The sequence below is a fragment of the Pteropus vampyrus genome, unplaced genomic scaffold (assembly GCF_000151845.1).
Source record: "Pteropus vampyrus isolate Shadow unplaced genomic scaffold, Pvam_2.0 Scaffold8, whole genome shotgun sequence".
Taxonomy (NCBI): domain Eukaryota; kingdom Metazoa; phylum Chordata; class Mammalia; order Chiroptera; family Pteropodidae; genus Pteropus; species Pteropus vampyrus.
Window position 1 is genome coordinate 15503832 of NW_011888789.1, and position 19627 is coordinate 15523458.

At 33.7% G+C, this 19627-nt stretch overlaps 1 protein-coding gene across 2 annotated transcripts in view; it reads left to right on the top strand.

Annotated features, from left to right (window-relative positions):
• Window positions 1–844: 844 nt before the first annotated feature.
• LOC105300628 (hook microtubule tethering protein 3) overlaps window positions 845–19627 on the top strand; it is a 64625-nt gene continuing 45842 nt past the window's right edge. The window contains exons 1-4 of one of the 2 annotated variants that reach the window (XM_023519841.1): window positions 845–966; window positions 7007–7069; window positions 8531–8614; window positions 14570–14733. In XM_023519841.1, the coding sequence (XP_023375609.1) occupies window positions 916–966; window positions 7007–7069; window positions 8531–8614; window positions 14570–14733 (362 nt within the window). In that variant the 5' untranslated portion in view covers window positions 845–915. The remainder of the gene's footprint in view (window positions 967–7006; window positions 7070–8530; window positions 8615–14569; window positions 14734–19627) is intronic. The other variant, XM_011372938.2, reaches the window with a different exon arrangement.

The following is a 19627-nucleotide window of genomic DNA, read 5'->3' on the forward strand; positions in this document are numbered from 1 at the left end:
AGTAAGACTCCTTCATATAATACTTGCAGTGCTGAGACAAGTTCTTGGTATTTCTTTTTTGGAAGTATGGCAGGTTGAGGATAAATTTCCTAATTATTTTACCCTTTAAAATATTTCGTATTAAAACAAATTTACTGTATTTGTTGGAATCCAGCTGGCCTGTTGATTTTTTTATGCTTAATGTCACTTTCATCATCTATTGTTGGATTTGAAAATAATGAAGACTACTTCCAGGACCTTTTTTAGAAGGAAAGAAATGATTTTTTTTTCAACTTTGTTATTACTGACAGTTAAAAGATCCTTCTCTTTTTCAGCAGTGGTGAGGGTACGAATGATGAAGTTGATGCTTGAGCCTATTGGACATGTGGGTTATTATTTTAAATCCCAGGATTATTTAATATTTTTTAACTATGGTATCAGTTTTTAAGATTTTTCTTCCTGTAATAGAACATATTAAGGTTGGAAGAATACAATTCAGTGCTTTGATGTCACATAAGAATAAAGCACAGACTCCAGTTTTTTAACATGTAGCAAAGAATGTGAAAGTCAGATATTTTTTAGATTTTAAGAAGAGTAATATGGAGTTTTTTCCACCCTGGCTTTAAGCTTTGCCATTTCATTTTGTTACATATGTGAGATCTTGTATTTGTGTGACCTTTAGCTGTAGCCTCAACTTTACAAGGAGTGGTTGGGGTGGATGTGGTGATATATTAAGGAAAGATAAATACTGTGATTTTTCAGCTTTTATCTGTGGCACATATGTTTAATCATGTATAAAGAATGCCTAGGAAGAAACAAAATACTGGAAACTACTTATAAGAATTCATGAAGTGGTAGCCTTGACTCCCTCGACTATCTTTACTTGAACAGTGACATTACAGATTGTTCTTGTTTTCAGAGTACATCCAGGCCATTATGATGATGGAAGAATCTGTTCAACATGTTGTCATGACAGCCATTCAAGAGGTATGTTAGAGCTTTGTGCTTACAGTTTGTGAGAAATTAAAGAAGCAAAAGTTTAAATAGAAGTAGAAATTTAAAAAAGATTCTCCTCATTTTTTTGAGAATTTTTCCTTTAAACTTATGATATAGTTTGTCTTATTTTTATTAAAGAAAATCATACTCATTTAAATTTCTCATTTTTATATAAATCTTAAACAATTATCTTGCAAGTATAGATATTCAGTGACTTCTTAATTTTTAAAAAAATGCCCTCATGAACCAAGAATAGTAGACTAATTCCTAAAGCCATTATACATAATTTCTATCTTAAACCAGCAGTCTGCCTCTTACTTAACTATTGGTTTCTTGTTTGGCAGAATATGAGTCTTCAACTCCAGCTATGCCCACAGCAATTTCTAGATGAATATTTATATTGAAACTATAGAGGAGGAAAAATATTTTTTTCCTCTACTCTTCCAAGTTCTCTGCTGGGGCCTTTGTAACGAAAGACCTATTAGAGAAAAACATATAAATTTATTTAATAAAAGTTTTACATGATACAAGAACCTTCATAAAGAAATGAAGACCATAATATTTAAACCTGAGTGTTTTAATGCTATATTTGATGAAGAGTGGAGAATCCTGGAAAACTGTGATAGGGCAAAAAAGGGTTTGAGCTAAGTAAGTGTAGTAAACTGGGGGAAACAACTAGCCCTGCTCACTCAGATTTCTTTCAGCATCCCTCTGTCTTCGGAGATAACGATGCTCCTTTTCTTTTGAGTATAAGAAGGGCACCCCTTGGGAGGGTTTTATGACCTGCCTCAGGGGAAAGTCAGAAAGTCCTTCCTGTGCCTACTGTTTCTTAAATTCCTTCAGCTTGAAGTATTCATATGCCAAGGTGCCATATTTTGGCATAGCATGTCCTGAACTCCAGCAAATGTAAAACATAAAACTATAAAAGTAAAAATAAAATATAGATTAATAACTGGTTGATCTCAGAATATGAGAATGTTTTTAATCATAAAAGCAATGGAAGAAACCGTTAAGGGAACTAGAAAACAGTATAGGACATGAATATGCAATTATCAGAGAAAAAATATAACAGACAAAAAAAATGAAAAATGCCACATGCGAATTAAGATAAAGTGTGTGTTCGTTTTTTAATCTGACCTTCTGACTATAAATTCAGAGATTCCTACTACCTGTTCAGTTTTGGTAATTCATTAGAATGACTAAGAACTCAGGAATGATGTCATTTTTATTACAGCAAAAGAACCCCCATTTCCAATGCATAGAGTGAAGTCTAGGACAGTACCAAATATAAACTTTCTGTTGTCCCCTCCCTGTGGAATTAAGACATGTCATCCTCCTAGCACATTAATGTGTGATAATATGGAGAATATCATCAACTAGAGAAGTTACCTTGAGTTTTCATGTCCAGAGTTTTCATTAGGGTTTCATTATGTAGATATGATTGATTGAATCATTGGCCATGAGATTGCACTCAATTTTCAGCCCCCTTTCCTCCCTTGATGCCAGGCTAACATTAAATGGCTCAAAGCCCCAGCCCTCTAATACATGGTTGGTTTTCTGCCATGGCCAGCCCCAACTAGAGTCATCTCCTTAGCTGAAACTATCTAGAGGTACACCAAAAATAACAAAGATAACTCCGTGTCAGTAAGGAAATTCCAGAGATTTAGAGGCTATCTCCCAGTAACTGGGGACAAAGGCTAGCCAAGTTCTCGGTTACACAGGACCTTTCAAAAAAAGAATAGCTTTTAATTTAAAAAACGATAAGGTTGGCAGTCAGCACTGATGGTAGGAGGGTAAATTGGCACATCTTTTAAAAAATGTTATACTCTTTTATATCATGTCAGATATAAGGTCATGAGTGTTAAAGTATCAAAATGATGATCATCCAAGCAAGATATAAGTTTAATTTACTCTTAAGTGGCCCTGGATTGGCTCTGTAGTCATCAGGAACCCAGCTTTCTTGTAGCTTATTGTCTGCTATCCTTAATACATAATTCCTACCTAGTGCTTGAGCTGTGGCTTCTCAAGTTCCAGGTATCACATTCACATGGTAACTGGGGAATGTGGTATTTGTGCCAGGTGGTCATAGAACCAGCCACAATTTGAGGATTCTGTTATTAAGCAAAAATGCAAAATCAATAAGGGGCCATTAATAGTTCTGCCTTATTGTAATTGATCCTGTAATTTCTCTTTTAGGAATTTATCCTAAGGAAATCTTAAATACAAAGATATATAATAATAGTAATAGCAAACATTTATCTAGCATACCCACTATATACTGGTACTTACTAAGCACATCACAGTTATTAACTCATTTAAAATTTGCTACAATTTAATTAATGCTACTGAAATGTATACTTAAAATATTGAAAGGGCAAATTTTATGTTATATATATTTTATCACAATAAAAAATAACAAAAACTAACTTCAATTTTTTGAGGTATGTACTGTTATTGTCCCCATCTTATAAAAGAGGAAACTGAGGCATAGGCAGGGTGAGTAGCTTGTTCCAGTTCATACAGAAGTAGTAGCAGAGTTAGAACTCAGATCTAAGCAGTCTGAGTCCAGAGCTCACACCCATAACCATTGTGTGCTGTATTGCCTCAAGATTGTTTATTTCACCATTATGTTCTAGTACTAAAAAGTTAGAAATAACCTAACTGCCCAGCAGGAGTAGAATGAATACATAAATTATGATACAATTGTATATTGGTATATTATGTAGACATTAAAGTATATTTTTGAAAAATGTATAACAACATAGGGGAAGGCTTATAATATAAAGGGAAACAGCACATGAACAGCATAATCCCATTTCTGTTAAAAAAATTAATATGAATAAAAACAAATTTGCCAAAATGTTAACTCCAAATGGTAGAATGTTCTATACTCTTATATATTTTCCAATTTTTTATAACAACAGATATCATATCTATAATCAGTAATATTTTTTAAATTAAAATCTGTGACCAAGTGATTTTTAATTCTGTGACTCCCAAAAAATTATTTAGAAATTCAGACTTAAGATTGGGTACAACTGTGTTTATCAAACTATTTTATGTTAACAGATATGTGAAAGCAATGTATATCCATTGGTATACAAGTGTTTAAATTATGGTACATATTATGTACCCGATAAAATTTCGTAAATAAAAAGGTATCTTATGACAACAGGAAAGCATTTAAAATGTCAAGTGAACTAAGCAATATATAAAATTGTATGTACAATTAGATTTTAAGAATAGATTGTACATTTATTATGTGCATATTCCTTTTATTCATTAAGCCAATACTTAGTGAGCACCCGGTATGCACCAGGAGCTATGGTAGGCGTCATGGATACAACTATGAAAAAGGTAGACATGATCTCTTGGCTCACAAAGTATAAGTCTCATGGGAGAAATGGCTAAACAAGGAATTCAGATATATTCAGAGCATTCAAAATGAAAAGTGCCATTATGAGAAAAATATGGGAGTATCTAAGGTTGGGGTGTTAGGGAAGACTACTCAAAACAAGGAGCATCTAGACTGAGCACTTAAAGATGAGATGAGGTAAGGAAGGAGCAAAAATTCTTGTGAAGTCCGGGAGGCAATAGAAAGCAAGGCCTGCATGGCATATTGGAAGTGATGAAAAGAAGAATGCCTATAGCAGATGTGGTGAGGTAGAGAGTGCTTAGAGATGAAACAGGAGACATAAGATCATTAGGATATTTAGCAGTTTTGTTAAAAGAGTTGGAATTTGGGGAGCCAATCAATAGATTTTGAGGAGAGAATACATCGAAGTCTGTATCTGAGACAATCTGTGTAATAATGAGAAGAATGGTTTAGAGGAAAACAAAGCTAGAAAAAGGGAGAGCAGTTAACAGATGTTAATAATTATCCAGTGAAGAATGATGGAAGCCCAAACTTGGTTATAGCAGTCAGCGGGGAGAGAAGTGGACAGTTTGAAAATTATCAGAATTTGAATCAATTGGCTTGGTGACTGATTGGACTTAGAGGGAGGACAGGGGGTAACTGGATAAAATTATGGGATTGAAGAAGAGCTTCTGTAAGATGGTAGACATTTTTAAGTCACATTCTGTTTGTCTTTATTTTTTTATTGTGGTAGAATACATATAAAATTTGCCATTAGTGACGTTTTAGTACATTCATAATGTCATGCAAACATTATCACTATTTAGTTCCAGAACTTTTTCTTCACCACAGTGGGAAACCCTGTGCCCATTAAACAGTCAGTCTTCATTTCTTCCTTTCTCCAGATCCTGGACACCAGTAATCTGCTTTCTGTCTGTATGGCTTTCCCTATTCTGGATATATCATTTAGATGGAGTCATACGACATATGCTCTTTTGTGTATGGCTTTTATCATTTAGCTTAATGTTTTCAAGGTTATGTTGTAGCATGTATCAATACTTTGTTCCTTCTTATGGCTGAATAATATTCCATTGTATGGATATACCACATTTTGTTTATTTATTTATTCAGTTGATGGACATTTGGGTTTTTCTCATCTTTTGGCTATTGTAAATAACACTGCTATGAACATGAGTGTACAGGGTTTGTATTTTATAAACACCTTAATTCATTTAGGTATGTACCCAGAAATTGAATTGCTGAGTTATATTGCAATTCTATGTTTAACTTTTGGAGGAAGCACCAGCCTGTTTTCCACAGGTCCTGTACTATTTTACATTCTTACCAGCAATGCACTAAGATTCTAATTTCTCCACCTTCTTGCCAACCTTTGTTATTGTTCATCTTTCTGATAATAGCAGTCCTGGTGGGTGTGAAGTGGTTTTCTCATTGTGGCTTATTTGCATTTCCCCTAAAGGCTAATGATGTTGAGCATCTTTTCAAGTGTTTGTTATCTTCCTTGGAGAAATAGGAATGGTAGTCAAGTAAATTATAGTATTTTAACCTTTCAATGCTACTGGAAAGAAGCCACAAGAAAGAGAAGATAAAACTTGAGATATGAGAAGACTACAGACAATAAATGGAGCAGGTTCTATGAGAAGCCGGAAAGAGACAGGGTTCAGAACACAAGTGGAGGGATTAGCCTTGGATAGGAAGCATAGCACTTGTAACTAAATTGAAGAAGGAAAGAATGGGCATGAATGTTGCCAATTTTGTAGATTAAGATAAAGGAAATTGGGGTAATTGTTGTCTGGAGGCAAGGTTTTCTGATGAGGAGAGTGGGGGAGTTTGTGAGGTTTGAGAAATAGGAAAGGTTTGGAATGATTTCTAAAGAGAATAAAGAGACTGCTAACTGGAGAAGCCTAACTGTACTTTCTGGGCAACTTTGAAGGCCCAGTTGAGATTGGAAACTATGTACTATTAGTGTTTTATGATTTAAAATTTTTTTTACTCTCAGAATTTAGCAATCAGAGTATATGGCCAGCAGAGATGGGTAGTAGGATTGATCTTGGATTAAGATTTTACCAGGAAGAAGGAAATGAGGTAAGGGGAGAATTGATTATATTGACAAAATTCATCAAAGTAATAGACAATGAAATCTAGGCTAGAAACAGAAGGTAATTGATTGAACAAATGATGCACCAAAGAAGCTAAAGTAGGGAAGGGGAGATTCCCTAAAATAAGATGATGTTGTAAGCAGAAAAGAAAGACAAATTAGGCAGGTAAAACAATGATGTTCACTAGAGTCTAAGCAAGGAAAGGAGTAAAGTGAATATAAGAATGATGGGCTATGAAAAAATGGAGAAAGAGAAGTATAGGACCTGGACACTTCAATGAAATTGAGGAACAGATAATGCAGATATAATTGAATGAGAGTCCTAGAATGACAGATTGTGTTCAGAGGGTGGTATACTTAGGTTTTTTTTTCAGAGATGATAAGGACTAAACTGTAACAGTGGGAAAAGGAAAAAGACTGGAAGAAAATACTTCCACTCTCCAACTCTCCTCAATTTTTATAATTTTGTAGTGGCTGGGCGTCCACGTTTGTTGTATTAGTATATTACCTAGAATGTCTCTTTTGCCTCTTAGTTATAATCGTTTAAATCTTAATTTCAGCTGATGAGTAAAGAATCTCCTGTCTCTGCTGGAAATGATGCCTATGTTGACCTTGATCGCCAGGTACCTAATTTCACATTGTTTTTATCCATGCAAAGATTGAAAAGGATAAACTTTAGATAATGAAAAGGATGTTTAAGTTGAAATTGCTTATGGAACATGTTGATATAATTCTTTATTTTTTACCTGAAATTTTAAGAACTTAGGCCACTTTACTCATGGATATTACACATTTGTAATTAAATTTGCAATTTGTAATTAAAGTATTATTGCATAACCCACTTTAAAATAAATTAACTTCTTTATTGTAATTTGAGTTTTATAGTCATCATTTTTCTTTTTCCATCAGTGATATCTTTCTATATGCCACATTTGACACAATAGACAAATTCCTGGAAAATGGCATGCATTTTCCATTGGCATAAATAATTTTATGATTTATTTATGATACAAAGGATATTTTACTTTTTGTTTCACATTATTCTTCAATTGAAGATATCTCCTCTACCCTTCATCTTTGTGAGCAAGTGAACAATCTGTTAGCAGGTATTTAAATACACTAAGGAACTAGTACTATATTTTTAAAGGAACTCTGATATAGTCTTATGGTTTTAATGGAAATGTTATTTTGTGATTTTAATTATTGCTTTTAGTAAAATACTATTAGTTACATTGTCAGCTTCTATGTTCCAGCTGTTCTGGGACATCTATTCCAAAGCATGAACAGATATCTTTGTGCTCTTTATCTTCTTTCATTTCTTCCCCATGGTTTCTAAGTGTTTTGTAGGAAAATCTTTGGACATGCTATAATTTTAACCCAAGTTGTTATTGTCTTTCCCTTTGTGATGTTTGGTATTAAAGAAGTTACCCTGAATGCATTTTTTTTGTATCTATATTAACAGTGGTTTGGTCACAAGAAACGAAAAGCCAATATAATTATATTTTAAACCATTTTTTTCTTTTTTAAAATTAAGTGATCAATCAATTGATTAATTATAATTAATCACTTGTTCATAGTTAGAGTTTATATAATAATGGGACACAACTTGGGAATATTTGGTTTGTATTGAGAATCAATACAAAAATCTACTATTAAAAAATGATATCTAAATTAACATAAAGGCTTAATATGACTAAAAAAACTTGTATTGAAATATACTAGCTATATATTTTAGCAGTTGAAACCCCTGTCCTCCAGCACATACATATTTTACTAAGATAAAATTTTCTGTTATTACACAGTCAACATTTACCAAGAAACAGGTATCCCAGATAAAAGATGTGTAAGAAAACTTGATATGAGAAAAAGAACCAAATCCAAAGTACAGAAATGACAAGATTTTGGACTAAAAGATATTCAGAGTTAGAAGTGCCTTCTTTTGACTTGCAGAAGGATTCTTGATTTCTCTCTGTCCCTCAGGAAGAAAAGGAGGAAAATGTTTAATTCTATATTGTACAAATGTAATTGTTAATTGTTGCCACTTCATCTTGAAATGTTTATTGTATCTCTTTGTTTCTAACTAGTTGAAGAAAACTACAGAGGAACTAAATGAAGCTTTGTCAGCAAAGGAAGAAATTGCTCAAAGATGCCATGAATTGGATATGCAGGTAAGAGGTCTCGTTATATGTACCAACTGTTTGAAATGCACCATTGTAAATACCACCAAATGTACTGTGTACTACCATACAGTACAGTTTGACTTTAATACAACCCTAATTAAAGAGGAAAAAAAGGAAAACAGATTTTAATAGATTATTGTGGCTGCTGTGTGGATTATTTGCTGAGCAAATATATTAATTTCCTGTCCTTTGGTAACCCCATTAAATTTACAATAAATAAATTAAACTACAGGAAAAGAAGAGAAAGAGGAGGGATAAAGATGAGACAAAGGAGTGATGCAGGATGGGGCGAGTCTTCCAAGTGGGGACTTGGGCCCTATGCCTGCCAAGAGAGGGTCCTTGACCACGTGCAGGAAAGAATTAAAAGCACAAGCCAGAGTCGAGACAAAAGGAAAGTTTATTAGAGAAAGAATAACTCTCCAGAGACAGAGACGTGGTCTCCTTTCAGATTCTGAGAATGAGACCCCAGTTGTTTGAAGAATTGTGTTTATATTTGTTTTTTTCCTTTGGGGGAGGGGACTGGGGGTATAGGAATGCAGCGTTCAAGGCGTGGGGAGGTAGATGTTAGTAATCTCAGCAGGAATCTTCCTGTAGGTTCCTGTGTCTAGCAGCACGTAGCAAGCTCTGGATACAACCTGCTTTAATATTTAATCAATTCGTGTAGTTCTTATGCCTCTTTCCTGTATTAGGAGGGATATATCAGTGCTAGCTCTCAAAAGGAATGAGGGAGATTTTGAAAAGTCCTGATTTTTAGTATTCATTTCATAGTATAAAAGTCTGACAGTGGCCAGTTTCAAGTTATTAATGGTTTACAAGTCAGCTCACAAGACTGTTCATTTAAGTCAGCTTAGTTATAGCTCACAACAGCACACCACCAGTCTCATCAACCTCTGAAAGCCAAAAGACGGTTGGAAAAGTGCTGAAGGACTAAAAGGAGTACAGAATGTAGTGGCCAAGAACACCTGGGGGTGAGGGAAGAGCTGCTGTAGCAGAACCCCAGAGAGACCACAGGTACCGTGGAAGGCTGAAATAAGGCTAAAACTAGAGGTATCATGTAGACTAGTTAAGCTCCATCACCCCTGTCACCCATTGCATATAGACTGACTTATAGCCAGCTTTCCAATTACAGGGTTCTTTTCTAAAGAAATTAAACAGAAGTATAGAGAGGTTAGACTATTAGTTTTGCAATGTGAGGTTCTTTTCATTTTGTCCTTTCATGAAATCCAGCTTCTTGTAGGTAAATCCCTAAAGTGAAGCCCATGAATGCATAACTTCCAGTTACCCCTTGATGTTGACTGATTCTTAAATGAGAGGGAAATCTGCATAACAAAAGATAAAAAGATTGAGATAAACAGGCAACTGACCCTAGAAGAAATGGAGAAATTTGGGGTAGTAGAAGAAATTTTCCTTTTTAATTTATTAAATACTTCCAGTAAAATTAGTGATATTCTATCTGTTAAATAAGGACAAGATGCTATTTTAAAAAACAAAAATCAGAGGTTAAGAAACACTTAAGTAAGTTAAAAATAGAATTGCCAAAATGAAAAGTTCAATAGAATAAAGTTGAAATATCTCACAAATAAAGAAAATAAGAAATAAAATTGGGATTTACCTCAAAATCGGAGGCGAGGGGAGAGGATAGCGGTACAGATTAAATGTAATTGGTATGTTTTGATACTCGTTAGAGCTGGGTAATGGGTACACATAGTTCATATTATTTTATACTAGACGCTTTGGATGCATTCAGGAGGAAATGGAATAGCACATTTATTGGGTTATGTAGTAAGTAATATTTAGTCATAATGTGCTATTAATTACTTTTCAATTTTTAGAATTTAAGTATACACAAATGCTAAAGTTTTAAAAGTAAATAGAGTTGATTAATTTTACAAGCAGAATATAAATATTATCTTTGATAATATAAAATTAAAGTTATGCACTGGGATTGGCAAACAGTAGCTTGCCATCTGTTTTTGTAAATAAAATTTTATTTGTAGCACAGCCACACTCATTTATTGATATATAAGCTGTGGCTGCTTTCATGCTATAATGAAAGTTAAGTACTTGTCACAGAGACCTATGGCCTCAAAGCCTAAGATATTCACTCTTTGATAATTTACAAAGATATTTACCAATCCCTGTTTTAGACAGATTGAAGAGTGAATGGCAGGGTTGCAGAGGTTATGAGAAGAAAAATGGTAGCCCTGTAACACACTTAGCTCTGCAGAAAACAGTAATAACACAGTAAAAATAATGTGATCTTTAATGTAATAATGAAAACTATTGATTTTAAACATTTAGAATTGTCCTACAGAGAAATGTTGTTGTAAAAGTAACGGTACAGATGATAAAGGCAGAGAATTAGAAAAGGACAGGAGCGATGAGGAAGGAATAGGCCCACTAATGTTCTTGTCTTACCAAGAAGGGAATCAAGAACCACTTCTGTGGGGCAGCGGGATTACAAGGCTGGCTTCTTCTTGTCATCCAATTTCAGCTCAAAATCACCTGATCATTTGTCATAAAATATTTATTGGGCACTTAGATGTGCCAAGTACTAAATTAGGCCTCCTTGAGACGTCCTTCCATGGTCAGCCAGTCTAGAGTAATTATGTAGTCTATCATATTCTTATTTTAACCCTCTACATAGCACCTTTCACTCTAGTTTTTGCACATATTTAATTCACTCTGTCAATATTTTTGTGTTTATATATTTACTATGATTTTTTTTTTTTTTTTTAATATATGACTGTTCTACAGGAATAAGAACTTTCTCTGCTTTATTCATCACGGTATGCTTTGCACCTAGAAAACTGCAACAGTGCCTGGCATGTAGTAGCCACACAATGAATATGAATGAGTGAATGAATGGTGGGTGATTGAATGAAGAGACAATGAATTGTTGTTTAAAATTGCAGAGGTGACCAGTGAAGGAAGTGAGAATAGTGATATAACTATATTTGTGGAAAGGAGGAGTGGCATAAGTTGTTATAATTTAACATGTCAGAGGGAGAATCACTAGATAATTTCGAAGGTTGAGAAATCGAGGAATAGTGGTGTATAGCATGTTATTTGAGAGATGAAATAATTGAAAGCAGTAAAATTAAGAACAGTTAAAAGTAGTTTTGGAAGTGGAAAAACTCAACAAGAAACTAGCTTTTCATTATAAGCCCTTTTGCCTTGTTTGATTTTTTATCTAATCAGGTTTATGTATTATTTTTAATTAGTCTCTTTTTTCTGTGTTTTTGAAAAAAGTTTCTGACAAATATATTGATTAAAATATTTTAGCAACATTTGCTATTCTGATAAGTCTAGTATTAAAAATTTTCATTGCACATTGAGCCTTCATATAAATTGACCACATACCAGGTTATAAAACAATCAAAATTTCAAAGAAAATGCAGTTTTCTGTAGATTATGCTCTGTGACCAAAGAATTAAAGTCAGAAATTAGTATCAAAGAAATGAGTTGTTAAAATTTTTCAAGCCTTAAGTATTTATTTAAAAAAAGAATGAAAGAGCAGAAATGAATGAAATAGACCAGTGGCATAGAATAGAGCCACAACTCTATTCTGAGAAAAGACTCATGCTTTTATGGGAATCTCACAAATTACAGATCTGGCATTTCAGATTAATTTATTTATTCAACAGACATTTACTGAGCACCTAGTATGTACCATCCAGTGTTCTAATTGCTGTAGATACAATGAAGATGGGGGAAACAGAAATAGATAAAATATCCCTGCCTCCAAGGTACTTACATTCTAGTCAAGAAGACAGACAATAAAAATAAGAATATATCCTGTTATACGGTCACAAGTATTCTAGAGATAAATAAAGCAGAGAAGGTAGAATAGAGAGTAAAGGGTGGTACGAATTATTAGTTTTAAATTGGGTAGTCAATATAGGTGCACTAGAGAAGTGACATGTTAGCGAAATCCTAAAGAGGTTAGAGGAGCAAGCCTCCCAGATTCCTGGGGAAGAGCATTAGAGGCTGAGCACAAGGCCATGAGGTGGGAGTGTGGCTGGTATTTTCAAGGAACAGAAAGATGAGGATGGCAGGTATAGAAGGGAGTGTGGAAAGAGGAAATCAGTCTGGAGAGTCCTTATGAGCCTTTGTAAAGATTTTGACTTTAAGTAAAGGGAGGCCATTGGAAGATTTTGAACAAAGTAGTCTTGTGATCTGAATTTTGTTTTAATAGATTATTGTGGCTGCTGTGTGGAGAATAGACTAAAGGGGAGGGCCAAATCAGGGAGAGTAATTAAGAGATCATTGCAGTAATCCAGACAAGAAATTATGTTGGCTTAGATCATTAGAATTTAGGGCCGATAAGAAGTGGTCAAAATATGTTTGAAGGTAGAGCCAATGTTATTTGCTGACAGATTGGATGTGTGTTTGATGGAAAGATATTAAGGCTTATGACTGAGCAACTGGAAGGGTAGAGTTACTATTTACTGAAACGGGAAAGACTGTGGAAGCACTAGGGGTAGGGAGTAATTAAGAGTTCCACTTGGACAATTTAAATTTGACATGTCTATTAGACATTCAAGTGGAAATTATATCCAGTTCAAGGTTCCAGGCTAGAAATAGAAATGTGTGAATTGTCAGTGAATAGATGGTATTTACAGCCATGAAACTGGAAGCCATCATTGTATTTAGAAAAGAAAAACTGCAAGGTCCTTCAATGGCAGGTAAATTAAGAAGAATTGACTAAGGAGAAAGAGAAGGTAAGAACAGTGAATTGGTACAGAAACCAAAGGAGTAAGGTGACCTGGAAACCAAGTGAAAAAAATGCTTCAACGAGGAAGATGATGTGATCAGTTCTGTCACATGTTCTTGATAGATGGTAGTGACATGGAGGTCAGTAGATCCTCATGAGCAGTTTTGGTGGAATGGTGGGTCAATAGCCTAACTAGAACAAGTTCAAAAGGAAATGAGGGATGGAGAGGAGTATTAGAAATGGCAATCAACTTTGGCTTTTACAACTTTACTGAGATATAGCTGACATACAATAAACTACTCATATTTAAATTATACAGTTTTGATGCATGTTGACATATTATGAAACCCCCACAATCAATATAATGAACCCATCACCCCCAGAAGTTTCCTCATGACTCTTTGTAATCCCTCTCCAGTCCCAAACTCTGCTTCCTGTCACTATAAATTGGCTTATATCTTCTGTAATTATATGTAAAAGGAATCATACAGTGTTTACTGATTTTTTTGGTCTGATTTCTTTAATTATTTTGAAAGTCATCCATGTTTTCAGTATCAATAGTTAATTCTTTTTTACTGCCAAATAATATTCTGTTGTATGGATATCTTAAATTTTATCCATTTACCTGTTAGTGAACATTTGTGTTGTTTCTAGTTTTTCTCTATTACCAATGAAGCTATTATAAACGTTTTTTGTAAGTCTTTGTGTGGACATGTGCTTTTATTTCTCTTGAGTAAATAAATACCTAGGAGCTGAATGGCTGGGTTATGTGGTAGTTGCATGTTTAATTTTTTTGAAAATACAAAACTCTTTTCCATAGTTCTTAAACATTTTACATTCTCACCAGAAGTGTATGAGGCTTCCATTTGCACACGTGGTACAGCTGATCTTTTTAATTTTAGCCATTCTAGTGAGAGGGTATTTGTAATAACATAGTGGTTCTAATTTGCTTTTCCTAATGACTAATCATAAGTATCTTTTTGTGCTTAGTTGCCATCTATATATCTTCTTTATTGAACTGTCTTTTTAGATATAAAATAAAGAATGAATTCTTGCTTACTCTTACATATTACTCTACCTGTTCCAAAATAATGGAAATGTCTTAAGTGGATGTTGATTGGACTTCTTTAAAAATAGGCTTTAATTTATAATGCTAATTCACAGGTGATTATGGTAATACCAATGTAATTGGAAGAAATAACTGCTGTCTTTCTATACTCTAACAGGTTGCAGCATTACAAGAAGAGAAAAGTAGTCTGTTGGCAGAGAATCAGGTATTAATGGAAAGACTTAATCAATCCGATTCTATAGAAGACCCTAACAGCCCAGCAGGAAGAAGGCATCTACAGCTCCAAACTCAGTTAGAACAGCTCCAAGAAGAGACTTTCAGGTAAAAGACCACTCACTAAAATCTGATTTTTTAAAAATTTGATAATTCTCTTTTTAAAGTTAAGAATATAGTGTTAAGACTTCTGGGTAGCTGCAGACCAAGGAGACTGTGTAATAAACAACTTCCCCAAAATCGTCCCACATGACATGAAATAACTTCATGTCTAGGAAAAATTCTCTTGGCAGAGAATCATCAAAGCTATATCTTCAATATTACTTGAGGACAGACTGCCCCAAGTGAACTATAACTGTGAGTGAAAAAAGAAAAACACCAACCCCACATCCCACACACCTGTCCCATCCCCATCCTGCTGGGTGCTTTGAGGCAAGTAAAGGCAGACTGAGGAAAAAAATCAGAGGAAGACAGAACACTCATGAAGGGGCCTGTGGATGAGTTGGAGCAATCACAAAAAAAAAGATGAAATTCACTCAAAATCTGAAATCATTTTTAAAACAAAAAAAAGGAGATTAGGCCATAAACTGCAGGAAACAAATTTCAAAGTAAATGCATCATCTTAAAGGGCTCGGCACCAAGAAAAGATACTGATACTGAATTTAAAGAAATTGGTGCCCTTCCCAGGCGCTCAGTTTAAAGAGACATAATGCAAATGCCAGGTGCATGATTTCTCGAGACAGACTTATGTGAAGAGCAGGCTGACTTAAAGGGTCAGTCTTCTAAACACATCTCTGGCAGAGGGAAAGGCCAAAAGAAAAAGAAAGGGCCTTTGGCAATTGGGTGGTGAAAGAGAAAAGGAGAAATTTGGTGTCATACAAGACAAAACAACCACAAAATTGAAGGGCTTAGTAGTATGATAAAAATACTTTGTTATGATTTACTATAAAATATGTTATGACCTCTTTCTTACCTAGCCACAGATTTCCAGTTTTAAAATAGTAAGAGAAATGAAAATCAATTGGATTTTTACTTTATCAACTAGCATAGTATGGTAACATGTCCTTGTTATTCCTCAGTGAAATGTTTGTTTTCCTTTTGCCTTAGCAGGAAAAAAATTAAAAACTAGTCTTCTCAGAAACTTTAGAAACAGCCCATTCTCTGTGGTCTACATCAGTAATTCAAAGTGTGGTCTGAGAAACACTGCAGGTTCACTGACCCCTCTCAGAGTCTTCAGGGCCCTCTCTTTTCCAACTGTGTATCTGTGGAAAGCCGAATTTCCTTCATATACTTTAGTTTAAAAACCATAATGAATTATTGTAGAAATAAATATGACAACCCAGCTGTCTTTTATTAAACCAGATTATTTGAATCACAAAAATGTAAAACATTGCCACTCTTTTCATTTTTTTAGAAATACAGTTATTTTACATAAACAATATTATCTATATTAACATAATGGCTTTATTAAATATCAAAAGTTCTTTTGAATCCGAGTAAGTTCTTTTGAATCTGAGTAATTTTAACAGTGAAGGGATCCTGAGACCAAAAAGTTTGAGAACGCTTCATCTGCATCTTGACTTTCTAAGACAGAATCAGTAGATGGTAAAATCTAATTATTACTTTACCTTTTGTTTCTAAATTGTGTCTTTTTAAAAAATTATAGTTGACATACAATATTATATTAGTTTCAGGTGTACAACATAATGATTCAACATTTATATATCCCTTTTAAAGTGGTCACCACAGTAAGACTAGTTACTATATGTTACTGTATATAGTTATTACAATATTATTGATTCTATTCACTATGCTTACATGACATCCCCATGACTCATTTTATAACTGGAAATTTGTACTTCTTAATTCCCTTCCCCTTTACCACCTATCACCCCTCACCCCTGCAACAACCATTAGTTTGTTCTGTCTATGAATTTGTTCCTATTCCATTTTGTTTCTTTGTTTTGTTTTTTACAATTTCACAAATAAGTGAAATCATAGTATTTGTCTTTACTCAACTTATTTCACTTAACATAATATTCTGCAGGTCCATTCATATCTCAAGTGGCAAGATTTCGTTGTTTTTTTATGGCTAAGTAATATTCCATTGTGTATATGTGCCATATCTTCTTTATCCAGTCATCTATTAATGGACACTTAGGTTATTTCCATATCTTGGTTATTGTTAAGTGCTGCAGTGAACATAGGGGTGCATATATCTTTTTAAATTATTGTTTTCATTTTCTTTAGATAAATACCCAGAAGTGGAATTGCTAGGCCGTAGAGTAGTTCTAGTTTTAATTTTTTGAGAAACTGCCATACTGCTTTCCAATTTGCAATCCCATCAACAGTGCACGAGGGTTCTCTTTACATTCTCGCCAACACTTTTTTTTTTTTTTTTTTGATAATAGCCATTCTGACAGGTGCAAGGTGATATTTCATTGTGGTTTTGATTTGCATTTGCCTAATAATTAGTGATGCTGAGTATCCTTTTCATGTATCTGTTAGCCATACAGATGAAAGACATTCATCTGTATGTCTTTAGAGAAATGTCTGTTCAGGTCTTCTGCCCACTTTTTAATTGGATTGTTTGGGGTTTTTTTTGATGTTGAATTGTATGAATTCTTTATATATTTTGGATATTAACCTCTTATTGGACATATCATTTGCAAAATATCCTCTCCCATTTAGTAGGTTGCTTTTCATTTTGTGGATAGTTTCCTTCACTGTGCAAAAGCTTTTTAGTTTATGTAAACTAAATTATTTCTTTAGTTTTACTTGTGTTGCCTTTGCCAAGGAGACATATCCAAAAAATATTGCTAAGACCAATGTAAAGAGTTTACTGCATGTTTTCTTCTGGGAGTTTTATGGTTTCAGACAGGTCTTACATTTAAGTCTTTAACCATTTTGAATTTATTTTTGTATATAGTGTGAGAAAGTGGTCTAGTTTCATTTTTTTTGTGTCTATCTGTTTTCCCAACAACATTTGTTAAAGAGACTGTCTTTTACCCATTGTATATTCTTGCCTTCTTTGTCATAGATTAATTTACCATGTAAGTATCGGTTTATTTCTGGCTCTCTATGTATCTGTTTTTGTGCCAGTACTATACTGCTTTGATTAGTATAGTTTGAAATCAGGAAGTTAGATACCGTCAACTTTGTTTTCGTTGTGTTGTTCTCAAGATTTTTTTCGCTATTCAGAGTCTTTTGTAGTTCCATATAAGTTTTATATGTTCTATTATTTGTTCTTGTTCTGTGAAAAATACCATTGGCATTTTAATAGAAATTGTACTGAATCTGTAGATTGCTTTGGGTAGTATGGACATTTAACAATATTTAATTCATCTGATCCATGAGCACTGTTCATCTTTCCCTTTATTTGTATCTTCAGTTTCTTTCATTAATGTTTTGTAGTTTTCGTAGTATAAGTTTTTTACAGCCTTGGTTAAATTTATTCTTAGGTTTTTTTTTTTTTTTTTTTGCAGTTGTAAATAGGATTGTTTTCTTAATTTCTCTTTCTGATACCTTGTTATTGGTGCATAGAAATGCAACAGATTTCTGAATATTAATATTCTGAATATTAGTTCTAATAGTTTTTTGGTGGAATTTTTTATAGTTTAGTAGTGACAGTTTTACTTCTTCATTTGCAGTTTGGATGCCTTTATCTCTTTTCTTTGTCTTATTGTCGTGGCTAGGACTTCCAATACTGTGTTGAATAAGAGTAGTGAGAGTGGGCATCTTGTTCTTGATCTCAGAGTAAAAGCTTTCATTTTTTCATTGTTGAGTATGATGTTAGCTGTGGATTTGTCTTATATGGCCTTGATTTTATGTCGGGGTATGTTCCTTCTATATCCACTTTAATGAGTTTTTATTATAAATAGATGTTGAATTTTGTCAAATGCTTTTTCTGCACCTATTGATATAATCATATGATTTTTATCCTTTTATTTTGTTTATGTGGTATATCACATTGATTTGAGAATATTGAACCATCCTTGCATCCCTAGAATGAATCTCCTTTGATCATGGTGTATGATCTTTTTGATGTATTACTGAATTCTGTTTGCTAATGTTTTGTTAAGGATTTTTCCATCTCTGTTCATCAGGGATATTGGCCTGTAATTTTTCTTTTTCTTTTGTAGTGTTTTTGTCTGGTTTTGGTATCTGTTATGCTGGCCTTGTAGAATGAGTAAGAGAGCTTTCCTTCCTCTTTAATTTTTAGTGTAGTTTGAGAAGGTTAGATATTGATTATTCTTTGACTACTGTAAGAATTCACCTGTGACTCTATCTGGTCCTGAACTTTTGTTTACTGGAAGCTTTTTGATTAGTGATTGAATTTTGTTTCCAGTAATTGGTCTGTGCAAATGTTGTGCTTCTTCCTGATTCAGTCTTGGAAGATTATCTGTTTCTAAGAATTTATCCATTTCTTCTGTGTTGTCAAATTCGTTGGCATAGATTTGTTCATAGTGTTCTCTTATAATCCTTTGTATTCCTGCGGTATTTGTTGTCACTTCACTTTCATTTCTGATTTTATTTATTTGGGCTTATTTATTTGGGCCTTCTCTTTCTCGATAAGTCTAGCTAAAGGTTTATCTTTTGTTTATCTTTTCAAAGAACCAGTTCTTAGTTTCTATAGTTGTTTTTTTTTTTTTTTAAGTCTTTTTTATTTATTTCTGCTCTGATCTTTATTAATGCCTACCTTCTACTCACTTTGGGCTTAGTTTGTTTTTTTTTTTTCCTAGTTTTTTTGGGTATATGGTTAGATTGTTTATTTTAGATTTTACTGATTTCTTGAGGTAGGCCTGTGTCACTATGACTTTTTCTCTTGGGAGTGCTTTTGCTATGTTGCAGAGATTTTGGATTGTTGTGTTTCCATTTTCATTTGTCTCAAGATATTTTTTTATTTCCTCTTTGATTTGTTCCTTAATCCACTGAATCTTTAGTAGCATGTTGGTTAGCTTCTATGATATCTATTATAGGTTTTTGCTGTCTTTTTTTTTTT